At 39.1% G+C, this 18,631-nt stretch overlaps 3 protein-coding genes across 6 annotated transcripts in view; 1 reads left to right on the top strand and 2 right to left on the bottom strand.

Annotated features, from left to right (window-relative positions):
• Nucleotides 1-3,470, bottom strand: part of myo9aa (myosin IXAa) — a 118,649-nt gene extending 115,179 nt beyond the window's left edge. For 2 of the 4 annotated variants that reach the window (XM_032560207.1, XM_032560211.1), the window contains exon 1: nucleotides 3,070-3,470. The gene's annotated coding sequence lies outside the window, so the exon portion shown is untranslated. The remainder of the gene's footprint in view (nucleotides 1-3,069) is intronic. The other 2 variants (XM_032560209.1, XM_032560208.1) reach the window with 1 other exon arrangement.
• Nucleotides 3,471-4,377: 907 nt separating this feature from the next.
• Nucleotides 4,378-7,433, top strand: senp8 (SUMO peptidase family member, NEDD8 specific). Its single transcript, XM_032561634.1, has 2 exons — nucleotides 4,378-4,644; nucleotides 6,036-7,433. The coding sequence occupies exon 2, from the start codon at nucleotides 6,053-6,055 to the stop codon at nucleotides 6,716-6,718; it is 666 nt and encodes a 221-aa protein (XP_032417525.1). The 5' UTR covers nucleotides 4,378-4,644; nucleotides 6,036-6,052; the 3' UTR covers nucleotides 6,719-7,433.
• Nucleotides 7,434-14,848: 7,415 nt separating this feature from the next.
• The window catches only part of gramd2aa (GRAM domain containing 2Aa), a 31,557-nt gene continuing 27,774 nt past the window's right edge, over nucleotides 14,849-18,631 (bottom strand). Inside the window, exons 10-12 of the mRNA XM_032561041.1 lie at nucleotides 17,858-17,951; nucleotides 16,363-16,467; nucleotides 14,849-15,763 (exon numbers count right to left, since the gene is read on the bottom strand). Coding sequence (XP_032416932.1) covers nucleotides 15,760-15,763; nucleotides 16,363-16,467; nucleotides 17,858-17,951 — 203 coding nt within the window. The 3' untranslated portion in view covers nucleotides 14,849-15,759. The remainder of the gene's footprint in view (nucleotides 15,764-16,362; nucleotides 16,468-17,857; nucleotides 17,952-18,631) is intronic.

Genomic DNA, 18,631 nt, shown 5'->3' with positions numbered 1-18,631 from the left:
ACAATAAGAAGAGAGTGTCACTCAAGGAAATAACTTGATCCTCAGTCCTTCTCGATCCAATCCTGAACCTCCTGCAGAATCGCTTAGTCAAATCCTTCTAAGGGGAGAGTCCGAGTGGTTGCTGGACTTCCCTGTAGAACTCTTTGGACGCAAGGAGACGAAGCATGGTTTCAAACAGTTCTCCCTTTAAATGTGACAGCTCTACTCTTCTAACTCGATGAGAATACCAGCTACTCTGTCCTGGTTTACAACTTCCCCTGAGCCAATGATGAGATCATTAAAATTATGCTACAACAGGTCAATTTGAGCAAATTAGATTTTTAAGGTCAAGTTAACTCTCATTACCTTTGCAATTAATTGCACTTCAAACAATCACCATAAAACTAAAGCAGTAAAGTTCGTGAAAAACAAGATTTCTGTCCTTCTGAAAAACCTTTAGGTGCAATAATAGGATAAAAAAAAAGGACAGAAGCTTAGGTTGATTTTAAACCTGATAGTCCGGTACCAAAACTGATAGTTTGATTGGTGACCAAAATTGCAACATTTGCTGTATTATTTCCAGGAGGTGTGTTGGCTTCACACTGCACTGTGTAAAACAATCCAAGCCCTTGAAAAACCTGTTCCCATCTCGCCTGTGGTGGCGCAGCACCAAGAACCGTAGAAGGAAACGACACGAAAACCTCTGAAGACAACATGAGCGCGACTTCCTTCTTCATGAAATGTAAAAAACAAAAATGTAGTGGGTTCAGATTTTAGCGGTTGCAGGATTTCTCTTTTGTCGCTGGTAAAAGAAAACCACAAGCCATTTCTCCTGCTGGTGCTAGATTTGAGAGTTTGTTTTGGTTGTATTTGTCCAGAATATCCTACACTATAGTCCACTTCCTGCTTTCGGATTGTATCTGGTCCGCTTGAAATTCACATATACAACTGAACAGATCACCAAGAGAACTGAGACCCAGGTTGTTAGGCAAACCAAATTTCATTTTCTGCATCAGAGTTAAATTGCGTATGCAAATCTCCCCAAACCAAAAGCACTGTGTAGGCAAACGATCTAGAGTTTGATTAAAGCGAACTAAGCAAAGCTGGTGTGAATCCATCCTAGGAAATAACTACTTTTTATACATTAACGATCTATTCAACTTTTAGCTTCAGATGAACAAATTAACTCACTCCAGCTCTGTGTCTCCTCATTGAAGTGCAAGCCATTCAGACTTTTGCTGTGCTGAAACCAATACACTTATGTTGCCAAGTCTAAAATGCACACAACACATTCAAGTTTTAAACCAAGAACTTTTTTAAAAAGAAAAAGTTCACCTTCATTCATCAAGCATAACCTCTTAAGAATGCTTGGGAACATTTCTCTAAAGTTGCGAGGATTTTGCTCCAGGCAGAAACCCCCCCCCCCCCAACATTGTCCATCAACATTTATCTCCTGCAGAGACTCAAACAGTTATCCAATATCCCGAACCCCTGCTCTCCCCAGTGGCGTCTGTCGTATCTCTGCGCACACCACCGGCGTGATAGAAAACTGTGGCCAGTCCCTTTAGAAATAGCAGACCCAGGGGCCTGTGGGGTGTCAGATGTCAACGGGGAACCAGTTGCTGGAGTCTGAGTCCAGGCTGCCTCGCTCATGCTCACAGCAGCTGTGTCTTCTCAGAGCCCACATTCCTGCAGGACAGACCCACTCTGCTCTCGTCACCTGCGCCCATCTAAACAGCATGCAGAGGAACTTCAAGGGAGAGGAGAGAGGTTTACCGTACAGGCGGCTGCTTTTTTTTGTTTCCCAGTTAGGAAACTATTTAATAAATAATAAAGCAGTTCTCTTTTCTGACTAAAGAGAAATGAAAAAAAAAAAACAAGGGTGGGTCTCCTCTTTCACATATACAATCAGAAATCAAGCCATAACGTTATGAATGTAGCGATAGACCAATAAATAACCTTTTTTTTCCCCCTTATTCAGATTTGATCAGTGATTAACTGGTCAAATAGTTATTTTTCCCCCTAATCATTACATGAATCATCTACTTTGATGCATTTTTGTTAGTTTAATTAGAGTTATATAAAGATAGAGCAGATATGCTGTAATGCACAGATTGCAATTCCTTCATTTTGAAATGGACTCAAAACCTTTTTTTCCCCCCTCCTGTACTTTCTAGTCCTTATGAAGAAAGAAAAACATCAACTCAGAAGTAGTCATAATTGGATTTGGAAGTACATATTACACATTCAGAAACTGAACAGGCGGGAAAAGACCTAATGTATATACGAATATTAAAAACGAGATCAAACGTGATGCATTTCGATGCTCGGATGCAGGGTGTTTTGTGTCTGCTGTCGTCTCCCTCCATTGACAGGCTGCACGGCGCAGCCATGATTCAGCATCTTCTTCACCTCGTCAGACCTCACTTTACACTTCCAGCTGCTCTGCAGAAAGAGTCGCTTACACTGTGTTATAAGCTGCACCGTCTGACCTCTACTAAATAATACATGTAAACACTGCCCATCCCACCACATTGCAGGCAAAAACTAAAAAAGAAAAAGAGAGAAAAAAAAATAGCACCCTCTTCCCTGCCAGGTCTCAATGATCCTGGATGATGCAGCAGTTCGGTTTTGTTATTAATTAGCTCTGTGCAATAAAGTTTGGTCAGCTTTTTGTATCCGTTTCTCCATCTCGACTACAAACGACTGTCCAGATGTGCACGGTTACAAGACTGCGATGCGTAATAATGCAAACAAGCATGTGGACAATCTCGATCAATCCCGTGTTTAAGGCTTAATCTGGGGATGCCAAGCGAGCAGTCTGTAGAAACAGACAACTTGTTACACTGCTTACATCTCACAAACACACACACACACGCCTTTAATTGTGACTAATCATTTAATAATAAGTTATCTCTTACACACACACCCACGCACACACACACACCCAAAACGAATGACAGCTGAAAACAATGTTGCAAATGAGTGCAGATGAGAGGAACAAGTTTGTCACAAAGACTTAAGCGGTGATTCATTAGATTCTGGAGGCTGTTTAAAACCCACCAAGAAACAACTAAACATCTCTCTTACCTCCAGGCGTGTGTTGAAGTTAACTCAAAGCCAGTCTTGAGCTCCCCTGTCCTGGTCAGGCTAAGCTGCACAGTTACGCACACTTGTGGTCCCGCAAAATGACTAAGTCTCTATTTTAATTCTCTGCATTCCCGCTGAATTGAGTCGTTTTTATTCCTTCTTTTGCTCACCGCATGCCGACAAAACTCCTCAAAATTTTAAGCTCGCGGCGAACACTTTTTGCATTCCTCTTCTCTCTCGATTTTTTAAATTTTTTTTATCCGAGCGCGTTTGTAGTAAGAATGCAATTTAAAACGCAGCTTTCCGCGGCTCGCTCGCTGAGAACTCCGCTTTGCCTTTTACTAATCAGTGCGGCCACACTGAGGCGCGTCCCCGCGGCTTATGGGCGGAGGGAGAAATCCCAGAGGGAGGACGAACCATATGAACTACGAACCAGAGCGCGCTCCAAACGCGGAGTGATGATGCGTTCAAATCACCTCGGGTGTTCTATCCTCAGTGTGGGGAATTGCGCCACGTAGCTGCGTTTAAGTAAAAAAATAAAATAAAATAAAAAAAAAAGAAAAGAAAGAAAAAATGGAAAAAAGAAAGAAAACATATCAGACTAATTCTGATAAACAATGAAGTGATTCTATGCATTCACACACAAAAGGAAAATTTATACAATGGAATGTTGTTAAGTCCTTCTAATGTGTTTCAATAAGAAACAGAGCACCAGAAGTGCAAATAACAGGAAATAAATAAATACCTATACAGAAAATTTGTGAAAGTTATTAATCAACTGGTTATGTAAAGGAAGCAATCACCACAAGTGGCACACTTACTGCAGTGCAACTTGCATATGTAAGCATGTTACTTTGGGTTTTTACCACTTTAAATGAATTGAAATATACCACTTTTCTCTCGTATCAATAACAATAGCTTGCATCTCAAAAACAGGCAGTTTATACGTTTTTCAAACTTAAGAATATGTTGAACTCATTTGTGATATCGTTCCAAATACAACAAAATTCCAACTCCAATAGCTTTTAAGGCCTGTCTCAGTTTTTTCTTCCCATTTTTATCAGGCTTTTATTAAGTTGATTGATTGACTGATTGCTTGATTGATTGATCTTAAATCGTCTCCCAAGGCTGAAACTTAGAAATTCCGATTATCCAGGACAGCTCGAACACATCATGACAACAGGAAGTAAATAAAATGTAACACGGCCGCGAAGGAGCCAATGAAACACCCCGTGTTTCAAATAAACGATAACTGAACTATACGAGTCGATTTTAAGTTTATTTAGGGTTTCAGTTAACGGGTTTTATATAGTTGAGAGATCTGTAATCTCATTTTGTGCTATACAAGTATCAAAAAGAAGCACTACTAAAATTTTTATTGCGTATGTGAGCTGTCAAAAACGGTTACCCTCTGAGTTACTCCACTATCCGGATCCCCGGATGTACGGAGCCAATCGGATGCGAGCTTCTGATTTTGTCTTCCCAACTGTCCAGATGCGGCTTATGATAGCCAGAGCAATGAGGGACAACAGTGCAGTTTTCAAGCTGTTCGTTGTTTGAATGTGTCTTTCAAAGGTAGGGACATTAAACGAACAAAGCATGTTTTAATTTGTCACTTTGTGGTGTACATGTTCTGTAGGTTATAGTTAGTTATTTAGCTTCGTGAGGTGGTGACGGTAGCGGTTGGCTAGCTAGTGCTAACATTCGACTGTGTTGGCTGTTAGCTGCCTGCCATCAGAAAGTGAACTAAACGCAATGCAGCAATACGAGTTTATGACCCAACAGACACCGATGTAAACACCCAGGTCTGCTTATAAAACGAGTTACTTTTTTTTTTTTAACAAAAACTCAAATGAACGAATCAAGTCAACCCTTTTTAGATGCTGGATCAATGTGTGTTGGTTTTTGTAAAGTGTATTTAGCTAAACTTAAGGCTTTGAAATTACACAAGTTTAATACAGCGTCAGTCATGTTCATTACTTTTGTTTACAGAATCACTCACTAAATATCAACGCCACTGTTTGACTGCAGATGGTCACTTTTTGACTAAAATGTCATTTTTAACTATTCAGTCTTTTGCCCCGTTTGCCTACCGTTTTTAGAGGGAGACAATGAAGTAAATATAATTAGTATAATATAATATATATAATATAATATAATATAATATAATTAGCTATTAGTTGAGGAACTTAATATTTTGTTTCTATCATTTTTTTTTCAAAGCAACTTTTCAAACGGCATGAACAATAAGAATAAGATCAAACGATACCTGGGTCATGTATAGAAAACAAAAGTTAAGGTAGCTACTGCTTTTTAAAACCAGAAATCATGGTGTAATTATTGTCCCTTTATTTATGTTTAAACCTGTAAAAGTTGTGGAAAAACCAAACACACACAAAAACAGCCACTTTTTTAAAAATCGGTATGCAATGTTCAGCAAACCATCTTCGGTGAATATTCTTCATTTTTATCAGTTGAAGTAAATGTTTATTTACTTGTTAAAAATCCCATAATTGAGCCAAAATGTAATTTTACCATTAAAAACAATGAACATCCATTGTTGAAACTAAAATGGATTCTATCTGGATTGTTTTTCAACATTCTTAGCAACTAAATATAATAGAAAACTCTGATAAAATTTAGATAAAATAGTTGCTGTTTTGAAAGAAATTGATTCGCTACCATAATTGATTTTCCTACTTCTTGAGAACTGTTAACTATTCTATTCATTTAAAAATCTGACCTATTTTTGGGAGGAAGCAACACAGATTGTCAGAACAGTAACAAGTCTTAGCTGTGTTGCTAATATTAATAAATGGATAATGAGTAAGACATGCTTATCTTGTCAGAGGGATTTTTCCATAAAAGGAGTCGCAGAATCATCGATAATAACATTCCCGTTACTATTTTTACTTTGTACAAACCTAACCGGCAGATTTTATTTAAATTATTATTATTATTTTCAGACTGACACTGCCAAAGGATGGATCCTGTAGTGCTGAGCTACCAGGATAGCCTGCTGCGGCGTTCCGACGTGTCCTTACTGGAAGGCCCCTACTGGCTCAACGACCAGGTCATCGGTTTCGCCTTTGAATACTTTGCCAACGAGCGCTTCAGGGTGCTGGGCGACGCGGCCATCTTCATTAGCCCGGAGGTCACCCAGTTCATCAAGTGCGCCTCCTGTCCTGACGAGCTGGCCCTCTTCCTGGAGCCGCTGGATCTCCCGTCCCGCCGCTGGGTCTTCCTGGCCGTCAACGACAACTCCAACCAGACCGCCGGGGGCTCCCACTGGAGCCTCCTGCTCTACCGCCGCAGCTCCAATCACTTCGCGCACTATGACTCTCAGAACGGCAGCAACTCGCTGCACGCACGGCGCATCGGCAGCAAGCTGGAGCCCTTCCTCGGTGCCAGCAGGAAGGCGCTGTTCGTGGAGGAGCCGTGCCCGTCGCAGCAGAACAGCTACGACTGCGGCATGTACGTCATCTGCATCGCCGAGGCCTTGTGCGAGAAGGTCAGGCTGGAGGGCTCGCCCCGCCTCCCTGTGCAAATCATCACCCCAGCCTACATTACCCAGAAGCGGGCCGAGTGGTGCAGACTGATCCAGAGTCTGGCTCAGAACGACCTCTGCTGCTCTCTGTCTTTCACCTAGCTCTTACGCAGAACAGCGCCCCCGACTCTTCCCCCTACTGCTGGAGAAACAGAATGCACTCCCCGCATACCAGTGTGTAACTACATATTTATTATATTTCCCTGACAGTCAAATGAAGAGGCGGTGTGATGTTTTTCCAGTGTATATGCACAGCAACGTACCGTATGTAAATGACACCAGCATGCCTATAAACCTAAAATGTGTACATGCTTTGTGAGCTTGGAGAATGTGGAACAGGAAGCACTGAATCTTTTCTGTTGTTTGGTGTGCAGCGAATGTAGAAATGTTTACACAGATTATTGCTCAGGGTCATTTTAAATGAACTGAATTGACTATAAGAATGTGAATACGAACTCTGGCTCCTGCATCTTATCTCATTGTTATTGTGCTCCCGTTTTTGTTTTGTTTTTTTCCAGCAGTTTCAACAGTATTTGTGTCTCTACACCTGATGTAGATGTCAGACGGAAGCATTTTGTGCCACTGAGTGTGTGTGTGTGTTTTTTTGGAACAAAGGGCAATGTTGAGTGGAGGAATGTATGTTATGTTCTCCAATAGTATCTCACATGCAGTCTGATCTGATAAGTGTGGCAGTCGTCACATTTTTGTGGACAGAAAAGTCGCTGTAAAAATTGCTCTGGTTTTTTTTGACATGCCTGCCGTCTGTTTTTTTTTTTTCTTTGTTTCTGTTATTAAAACTTGTTTGGCTGCAGAATGATCCGACTTATCTTCAGTTTTTGTTTTAAATGTTTTCCAATGACTAGCGTTCTGTTTTAAGTTTTCAATAGTGTGTGTTGATGCTGATAAACACATAGTAATTCTGACAACAAACAGTTCACATTGATTTCAACAAGCGATTTTATTTCAATTCTAAAACTGAGTCTTAATTTCAATGATTTATTCCTGTAAATTTTGAAGGTTTTTGCTGACAGCTAACGAAAATTTTAAATTCATCGAAATGTCGCAATAAACCAAATTTTTAAGATCACTTTTGATCTACAAAATGTTGAGATGTTAAAGGTATCCACTTCTGTCCCATTTTCTACCACTTTTTTCCTTCCATTTAACTTTCCATTAATATGCTTGAGGACATTAACTCTACAAACACAAATACAGTGACGTATTCAAAACTCTTCCTCTGTTAAGACAGAACTCACAAAGGAGTCTAATTTAAAACATTTTATATGGGCTCTACTTTTTTTTTAGTCTTGATCCAAATGTCTAAAGCACAGATGAGGGTCAGAATCTAGACGGACCGGTCTACCAAGAGTTTTGTTTTCTGCCTCTGCTCCTCCTTCATCATCCTACCAACTCTCGCTAACACAAAGCTAGCTACTTGAACTCCAGTAGATTAAACTGCATCAGACTCAGTTCTTGTGCTGATAAGCTGCTTCTCTTATCTGACCCAAGCAGGGATGACATTGACTCAGAACTGAATGAGGATTATATGAAACTTTAAAGGATCATGCTGTGTTATCTTTGTTAGCACTAAGAACATATCTTACAGCTGACTGTTTACACAATGACTGATGATGACTTATTGGTTTGTTCTAAAAGAAAATCCAAATTATGCCTTCTACAAACTCTTGCTGGGAAAAAAAAGTTACAGCTTATGTTTGTTATTACGGTAATTTCTAACTTGATCATAAATAGAATAAAACAGAATAAATAGAGCACTCCTGAGATGAACTCTCTTTCATCATCACTGTTGAGTATAACTCATGTCAGTGGTTCATGTTTACCTGTCATATAAAAACTCTACAGCACAAATATGGTGGTGTAAAAAATTAAAAATGGGTGTTTAGGATTTCCAGTATCAATTTTAAGTTTACTTGTAAATCCAAATCATTAGAATCAACATTAAAATCTCAATAGAGGAACTTTGTAAAAGTGAATGTAATGGGATTTAATATTTAAACTTCAGACCATTACACTGGTCTACTAAGTGTTAATAGTCGCTTAAAAAAAAAAGGAATATTTTTAGCAGTTTTTGGATGTAAAGAGGTCAACATATAAACCAAATACATACCAACCTGGAAACATGGCGGGGGAAGTGTCATGCTTTGCGGATGCTTTGCTGCAGAAGGAGCTGAACAGCTCTCCATCGTAGAAACCGCCATGAACTCTTCTGTTTATTTTAAGGAAAATGTGCCGCATCTGTAAAAACAAAAGAAAGTCAATGCTGAAGCATCGCTCGGACCTGCAACATCTTAATAAAATATACCAGTAGATCCACGAAGAACTGGTTAGAACATGGAAATGGAAACTCTGAGTCAAAGCCCACATTTTCACCCACTTGCAACAGGCTGAACCCATAAGAAAAACCATTTTAACATCTCACAGCTGAAAGCAAAGAGTGGAAACAACCTTGCTCAAACTGAAGTCAGAAGTAGATAGGTACAAGAAACATTTGGTGTTTACTGTAATTCTTCAGAGTGCGGGTCATCGGGTCATCCGCCTGTGGTTCCTTTCTCATCATGCTTTAATATCACGGTGTTAGAAAGTCTTGAATTTATATAACTAAAATTAAGTCCTTAAAACGTCTCCAATTTCTTAGAAAAAAACTAAGTTATGGAGGCAGCAGTTCTAAATCTCCAAACTCTATACCCTTGCTAACGAGCTAGCTAGCTAGCTATGCTGTTTCAAGTTAGCTTGAAACAGCTAACTTGAAAGCTAGCAAGCTAGCTAGCTATGCTGTTTCAAGCTAGCTAGCTAGCTAGCTAGCTATGCTGTTCCAAGTTAGCTAGCTTGGCATTACTACCATATACTAAATTATATTTTGTACATTTCTATCATGTTACAGGTCTTACATTTCATACATAAAATCCTTTAAAAAATCCTCCCATTGAGTTAACGAGAAACCCGCAGAGATGCAGCATTTTCAACACCTTCAGCCAAATGACAAACATGTTTTTATAAACAGAAACCTGCGCGTCGGATGGGACAGTAGAGGCTCTGCTGCTGACAAACATCCCAGCGCTGCTCCCAGGTTAAATCTGGTTCAGGAAGTGTAAGTGGGTCAAGTTCACACCATAACATCAAAGTGGAAAAGAGAAGGCGCAGACTCCAGTGATATAACGCTCCCACTGAAACCAGTGAAATGCGGAGGTGACCTTTAGGTCTGAATGTTTCGGAAATACAAATTATTAAATCCACACGGCAGAGGACGAGCAGCTGACGCCGCATTCTTCAAAAATATGTGCTTTCAGGGTCCCAACATGTAAACTGAAATAGCACAAAAAAAACTAGGAAAACAGTGAAAATTATTTGAACTGTTAACAAGGCATGAATAATGTTTTGACCCTATATTTGTTTTTTTTTTAAAAAAAACAAATGTGGGTAATTTGTTTTTTTTTAAAACAAACGTGGGTAACAAATTTTTGCATGTTTGCATGACTTGGTCACACTTAGTAACGCAGCGTGACTAAGTCATGCAAACAGTACCACAAGGCCTAAAAATGTAGATTTTTGCATCACAAGAAAAAAAATAAAATAATCAATTTTGTATTTTTTTCACTTTATCCAAAAACAAAACCTTCAGAGTTGCTGCCATGATGCCCTCTCGATCTGGTAGTGGTTAAACTGTATCCCCCATAAAGCTAGCGGGTGGTCACATTTACTGCAAACATACAATGCCTTGCAATAGTATTCACACCCCTTAGTCACAATGCAACAACAAAATGTCTGTCCAGTCTAACTGAGCTTGAATTGTATTGCAAAGAAAGAAAAAAAGTATCTAGACATATGTAAACCCACATAAAATGGAAAATTAATTAACCTATCTATTTTATATATATATACAGTACAGACCAAAAGTTTGGACACACCTTTTAATTCAATGAGTTTCCTTTATTTTCATGACTATTGACATTGTAGAATCACACTGAAGGCATCAAAACTATGAATAACACATGTGGAAATATGCACTAAACAAAAAAGTGTAAAACAACTGAAAATACCCCTTATATTCTAGTTTCTTCAAAGTAGCAACCTTTTGCTGTGATTACTGCTTTGCACACACTCTGCATTTTCTTGATGAGCTTCAAGAGGTCGTCACCTGAAATGGTTTTCACTTCATAGGTGTGCCCTGTCAGGTTAATAAGTGGGATTTCTTGCCTTATAAATAGTCATGAAAATGAAGAAAACCCATTGAATTAGAATGGTCTGTACTGTATATAATGAGGGTCCATCTGAAAATATTGTATGAGTTTATGGGGTAGGAGTTCATAAGTTTCTTTCTTCTTCCTACTCCTTTTAGAATTACTTTATTCATCCCAGCAGGGAAATTATTTTAATTTCCCTGTAATCTCAACATGCTCAACATTTTTGAGCATGTTGAGATTATTGTACAAAAATATGTTTTTTTGCATTCCTTATTCATGTGTGTGATTTTATATTTCTATTATGTTTGAAATAAATCACTAAAATAAATCAATAAATAGATGTGCAAAGCACGCAGCAACACTGCATCTGCACAGTAAGAATTGTGGCAGAAGCTGCTTGTACAAATGTGTTGACTCGGGGGGTCTAAATGCAAAGGCCTGCTGCACTTTTCAGATTTTTATATTTTGAAAGTTTTGAAAACAACATCTCAAATTCCTTGAGCTTTACAACCACGCATTAATTTATGCTTAAGAGAATCACAAGTCTTAAAAAAATGTGGAAAAACCATCTATGAAACAGCAGCTGGATTTGGCTGCTTGGGCCACTGTGGGTAAGTCAGCAAAATTCAAAGTCTTCCACAGTTAAAGGTTTTCAAGCAATAAATTTAAAAATAATTTATCGTCCTGTAACAGCTTAGCTCTTGGTCTGGGCCAATTCAGGATGGGACTATTGGTTTGAATTAGCCATTGCTGGGAGCAACAGGGAGAAATCAAACCATCTGATGAGGCACAGACGCTGGGAGTGAAGGACACTGAATTCTTTGTATCCTCTTTTTCCCACAGACAGTTAATCCAACCGTGAAAATTTACTCCTCTCCACATCAGGAGCCACGAAACCACCTGTAAGGCAAGTACTGTGCGGCTCGCGTTGCAGCAGAACCACAGAAGCTGTTTTCATCTCCGTAAACGACGCTTTGACTGTCATATTTATGTCCCTGTTGTTATGTTGTGCGAACTGTTCTGGCCTTTTTAAATCATGCATGTCACACACATTCTCCGCCGGCTCTCAGCTCTCCAGAGAGTGGGTGTTGCTCTCAGTCAGTGATGGCCACGTGGAAATAAAAATACAGTGAACGCATCCAACTGTTTGTGAACACTTTGTGGTCACAGCCGGCCTCCGGTATCCAAAACACTTTCTGGTCGTCTGAGAATTAAACGTTCAATCAAACTGGTCATCTGTTTTATATGACATACCTTTTCTGTGAGACTTCCTTCTTGCATGCATCTCATTAAAGTATCATATTTTATCTGCAGATTGAGCGGTGAAGTTTTAGAATTTTTTTGGAGCCTTCTTTTTGGATCTTGCGGCCTGCTTTCAGGGTACCCTTGCTTGGAAGGCCAGACTGAGGCATGTTGGCAGTGTTCTTCACCGTAGATTGTTTTCTTAGCAGTCTGATTTAACGCAAATTGTTGAAATCTTCTTTCTGAAGGCTTCAGGCAGCTCTTTTAAACTCAGCATGCTCTTACTACACACCAAACTAAATGTCTAAGGCTTAAAATGGGCAAGTTTCCCTGGAAATGCTGGATGATGATATTTTAGTCTTCTTAACCCAAAGTGATTATGTCTGAAAATAATTTTAGCCATTTTAAGCGAGAATAAATGTAGAGTATTTTAAAAAAATCCTTTCTAGAAGCTGTTTTGGTACGGTTGAAATGGATATTTTTAGGCCAAGCAGACCCATAGACCAATCAGAAATCACTCCAAAAGCAGGAAGCGGACTATAGCCCAGGGCATTCTGGGTAGATACAACCTAAACAAACGCCAGAGTGTAGCTGTACAGGGAGAAATGGCTTGGGGTCTTTCTCTAAAGCAGGGGTCTCAAAATCCAGTCCTCGAGGGCCGCAGACCTACAGTTTTTAGATGTGCCACAGGTACAAAGCACTGGAATGAAATGGCTTAATTACCTCCTCCTTGTGTAGATCAGTTCTCCCAGCCTTGCTAATGACCTAATTATTCTATTCAGGTGGTGCAGCAGAGGCACATCTAAAGGTTCCAGGACTGCGGCCCTCGAGGACTGGAGTTTGAGACCCCTGCTCTAAAGACAAGAGAGAAATCATACAACCGATAAAATGCGATGCTTTGCCTTTACTCTGCTTTTTTTTTTCTTCAGTTTTGTTTAACTATGTTAGCAAAATCCCCAGTTGTATTGTTAAAATCTCTGATATATCTTGTAATACATGTCAAAACAACTGAATGTGCAGTAATATATAACAAAAAACATTTCATGTTTTCATTTTGTTTCTTCCTTCTAACATAAAATACTTCCAAGAAACGATATTTTTGTCCCAGAATCACCTCGACCAGGAAGAAACGCTTGTTTTTTTCTGCTTTCAGTTAAGGCGGCAGCAGGCCTCCCTTCATAAAAGCGCCGGCTGTAATACATCTGGATCGCGCTCGCTGCACACATTAACTTAGACACACTTAACGACCCTCTGATGTAATGGGTTCTTGGAAGCCCTCCAGCTCTGTCGCCTCGGATGTGTGATGATTTTACAGTGTGTGACACAGATCATTACCATGAAGTCACAGTCCGCCTCCTCGCTCACGCCGAGGGGGTCGCAGGTCAGCGGAGCAGCATTCCAGGACAGACAATACGACTCCCTGGAGGAACGGAGGTGGCTGCATCTCGTCTGGCCATCTGCTTCGACTCAACCCCACCAAAACTCCCTTTGCTCTGCTGCTAAAACACACGGAGCTCCGCAGAGGCTTCTTTAAAGAGACTGCAAGGAGTTGGTGTCCGGCTGAGACTGATAAACTAAATGCTGCAGGAGCTAATGATTCGTATCTACACGTTTTGATTCATGACAGACTGAATTACAAAGCAGAAAAAATTTGGGATACATTAAGGAGTAAGAAGAAGAAAACTAAAAGTGATCACAGGACAGTGTCCCATGACAGCACATCTTTTTTTCTTCAGGAATAAGGGGAAAAAAAACAAACAAAAAAAAAACTACACTTATCTTATTATTGGTATTTTTGGTTCAGTTTTTAGTGCAAACATTTTAGTACACTTGAAATATGAAAACTATCTCACAACCTTTCAGCAAGATACAAGAGCTCGTTTTAAGTCAATAATTCCTTAATGTTGATGAAAAAGTCCCAGTCATAAGTGAAATAATCTGCCATAAATCTCAGCAAGTTGAAGAGGAATCTTCAGAATTGTTTCTGTATTATTTTAGAAAATCTCATCTTCCACATGTATTTTCTAAAAACGGTTCACTACGCATTACTACGCTCCACTTCGTGCAGAGGTTGTGGGCTATTGAGAAACGATTGCTTCCCGGAGGCGTGGACTCTGTTGAGGTTTCAAATGTTACCTAATTGTAAACATTTGGACGTGACGTATGCAATACGCCAGTTCGATGCCAGGAGGCTTACCAGAAATTGCCTGCACCGTAAACAACCATCCTCCACTGCGAAGAGAGAAGAACCGAGATGAGCAAGATGGCTGTTGCTGTTAATTCAATATTTGGAAGCGTGGCCAACGTGGACTGAACGGCTTTGTTCACTTCCTCCGCTGCCATTGCTAAAACTACAGGCAGATTACAATTCTAACACAACGCAGAAAATCAACATCATTGTTCACGACTTCGCCTTCTGTTCCCCGATTGACCCGGTTGAAATTCTGCTAGAGAGAATCCAAGTCAATGGGAGAAAGCCCAGGCAGAGCTGTGAAGAGAGATGAGAATCGAGCAAATTGCGAAGGAAGGCAATAGCCAGGCTAAGGCCAAGGTCTGTTATGAGGCTAAAATTACATATAGGACAACCCAAAATCAATTACTTCTTGTAGAGGAGCATCTTTTTCCTGAAGTTCATGTTTCTCTACCATTGATTTACAACATTGGATAACATTTCAGTGATTTTCCAGTTCATCTTAAAAGGCAATTCAAGAACAGAATAAACAAGAACATTTCAAGAGACTGTCGCTCTTCTTGTCGGAAAGCATAACAGAAAGCTACAAAGAATGCGTCATTTTAACATAGTTGCAGGTTTAATTTAAAAGCGTCCAGAAATACATCATCATCCATAGAAAATCCATCAAATATCCTCAGACAAACATCATAATACAAACACTCTGAGTCTTAAAGACTAGCATCTTCATTTGAAATGTTTGAGTAAAAGAATCCAAGCAACTTTTTTTTTTTACACAGATATTCATAAATGTGATGAAAGACATAAAATTTCCTCTAATCACTCCACTCTCTTTTTAAAGCTATTATTGCTCTGTTTCACTGGAAACAAGTGAAATCTCTGTGCTCACATGACCTTCTTCTGTGGATACCTTTAAGATGACAACCGAGTACCTTTTACTGAAGCAAAAAACACTTTATGTGGCTGAAACGATTCAGACTTCATCTTTACAAGAAAAAGTGCAACATTATTGCTAGTTGTAACGTTCCCTCTAAAATTAAACTAGTTTGCTCAATTAGTCAAAAATATGTTCGATATAAACAAACGGCTCACTCACGCCGGCAGCCATCAAAAAAGACAAACATTTCCTTCTTACTTACATCTCAATATTTCATCCTCAAACATCAACTCTTTATCATCCGTCTGCACAACAGAGTAGTGAGGATTCAGCAGCATTTCCCCCCTCACTTTTCACACTGAAGCACATCTGTGATATGAACTGCCAACAATCTATAACAAAATCTACTTTCTATTTAAAAATAAATATACAGTCTGTTTGCATAGTCTGGAAGTGATCTTGGGTTGGGTGGTCATCCTGGACCTTATAGATGCCTGGAACCTTGATGATGCAGCCGGGGGGGGCGGGGCTTGGAGGGTTTGTTCTGATCCTGGATCTGTGCTGGGGTGGTGGGATGGGGCATCATTGGCTCCAAGCGTGTAGAGAGAGGGTTTAAAGTGGTGGGCAGAGGTTACCTGGAGCAAGAGAAGACAGTGTTGTTAGTGGAAACCTAGTGGCACGGATGGTTTTTATCCGTGCCACATAATTATACTGTATCCTTATATTCTTAGCAACAAAACCAGTGAAGTAGACAAGGTTGGGCAATATGGATTGAAAATAAAATAATACCAAATCCGATTTTAATCAGATTTTTTAAAGTAAATTACAAACTGTGGCCTTTATCTCACTTCCCACTCCTGTGAGTATTAGATTTGGGCAGGGAGAATTCTTGTTTTATTACAAGAATATTGTTTAATATTAGGAGAAGAAAGATGCAATTTGACCAGAAAAAATGTCTTACATCATGGGGGGGAAAAAAAAAAGTAATTTTAATGAGAAAAAAGCTCAGAAAGAAAATGATCAAAATATGACGTGACAAAATAGCTCCACTAGCGTTTATGGCGTGCGAAAAGCGCTCATTGGCAATGAAAACTTTTACGAGACAAACTACCGCGTTGCTCAAAACTTGCTATTCAGAATAAACATGAAGTGATTTCATCAAAGTTTGTACAAGACTTATCCATCTTCGTCTTTTTTTTTTTTTTTTAGTAAGATCTGCCTGCGGGTGTGTTACCTCTCTCTGAGGGGCAGATTTGGGTTACTGAGGAAGGAGAGCTGCTGCTCCAGACTGCACACACGAAAGGCCAGATAGCACGACGAGAGGATGAGGAGGATTATTCTGATGAAAGAGGAAGAGACAAACACGTTTAGATGCTTCTGCAAACACAAAGGAAGAGAGCTGTAATGTGTCTGAATGAACACTGGGGGGCGGCGTTTGCTGTCCTGTCAAGTTCAGTAAAAGTTGAAAAGAAGAAAGCTAAAACGTTTGCTGTATTGTTTTCAATGTTTTCCACTTTCCTTCAAAATTATTTTATTAATTATATATTTTTTTCTTAATTCTCTTAATTTAGAAAGTCTTTTAGACTTATTTGAACTCGTCTCTTCCTTTAACAGCTGAAGCAGGAATTTGCTAAATGAGCGACTAAATAGACGGACTTGTGAAAATAAATTGAAACATCACTGTGGACAATCTGAGAAAAATGAAAATACATTTATGATTAATAAATTCTTTTGACATATTCACACACTTATGGTTAAAAACATTTAAATTTAATGACTCAAATCTGAAAAAAATATTGAATTTTTGTACTTGTTCATTCTAAATAAAATGAATACAAAAACAAACTTAAAAGTTATTGTGACATGAAAGAAAGAAATACATGAATAAAACATACGACATGAGCAGAAACTAACTAATGAATAAATTATTACGACCGAAAATTAAAGGGCAAAAGAAATAACGTTGAAATATAAACATAACTGCAATGACTATTTCACAATTACATTATTTTTTTACAACTTTACAACTAAATTAAATAGTAAATATGAATATTGATAGTAAAGTTAATTATGAATAAGAAAAAGTAAAAAAAACAATTGATTAATTTTAGATATCTAAGATTATAGATTTTAAATTATTTTGTTGCATCTTTCCAAATGTATTTGTTGGATCGTTTAATTGTTTCTGATGATGATTGTTTCCCAATTTTGCCTTAGTCCTCCATAAATCTATAAGACCTTTAATTTTATGCTTTATCTAAATCTAAAACAGCTGCATAAAACTGTACTGATTACAACTATTGTGCATGATATGATATGCGCTTTGGGAGTGCATTTTATGAGTGAATAAGGTTGAGCTCCATTTCTTCACTCACAGCAGGTTAAGCTTGCTAATAAAACAAATAATGATGTACAGAAATAGATGAAATAGATGAAGACGAAGCTCATGCTGCTCTGTGACATAATGTGAGCCACTGTGGTGAACAACGTTTCGTCGGAGGGCGTTTCTCTGTGGACTGAGTGTTTCAGCAGCTCTGATCTTCTGTGACTGAATCACCTCCTATTCATATCAGCACATTAAAGCCCAGTGTGCGTGTGGGGGTGTGTGTGTGTGGGTGTGTGGGTGTGTGTGTGCGTGGGTGTGTGTGTGTGCGTGTGTGTGTGTGTGTGGAGCAGGGAGTCAGCTGTTGGAGAAGGTGAAGGTGGTGTGTGCCCCTTCATCCACTCACAGCAGGGTGAAGAACTTGAGCAGCTGGTACTCCATCTGACCCAACTCTGCCACCGGCTCTGATAAAAAACCTCTGTCTGTCTGCAGCCCTCTCTCTGGAACACACACACACACCCACAAACACACACACACACACACACACACACATCATAACACCGCACCATTAACATTACTCGACTGTGCTACATATTCCACTTCTTAGCTTTGACATTTTGTGAAAATCTGAGTAAATCTGTGCTCAGATGAAATCCTTTCTGGATAAAAACTGACGAAGGAAAAAGTTTTTAAAAAATCTGTGACTGTCAGAAAAACTTTGTTTTGTGGCAAAATTGTCATTAATTCTTCGCTATAAAGCTGTATATGGTGAACTCCATATGCTGCCACCTACTGGCAACATCAGAAACAAAGATGTAGCCAGAAATGCAGAGCACCTGCAGATGGTTTTGCCAGTCCTTAGGAAAAATAAATGTCGGTAACTTCACGTAGCGACTAAGGACTAATCGTTAACATTTCTGACTTTTTGCTGGGAGGAAAAGGCAAAGAATCGTGTCTTCACTAAAGTGGACATTGTGCCTCATCCTCCATATTTTCCCTAATGTTTTGACTATTACTTGTGACTGAGTTGGGGGTTTTTTTGTTGCTGTTTTTTTTAAATACTTCAACTGTTTTTCTGTAGTGAGAATAAACAAATTTTCACTATGAAACTGTAACTTTAACCAACATTTCTATCCAAACTGGTTGCATTTTCTAAGATAATATTAGTGCCTTTTTATTT

The sequence above is a fragment of the Xiphophorus hellerii genome, chromosome 4, assembly GCF_003331165.1.
Source record: "Xiphophorus hellerii strain 12219 chromosome 4, Xiphophorus_hellerii-4.1, whole genome shotgun sequence".
NCBI classification, from domain to species: domain Eukaryota; kingdom Metazoa; phylum Chordata; class Actinopteri; order Cyprinodontiformes; family Poeciliidae; genus Xiphophorus; species Xiphophorus hellerii.
The sequence above is the reverse complement of the archived record's forward strand: the minus strand, read 5'-3'. Positions and strand labels throughout refer to the sequence as shown.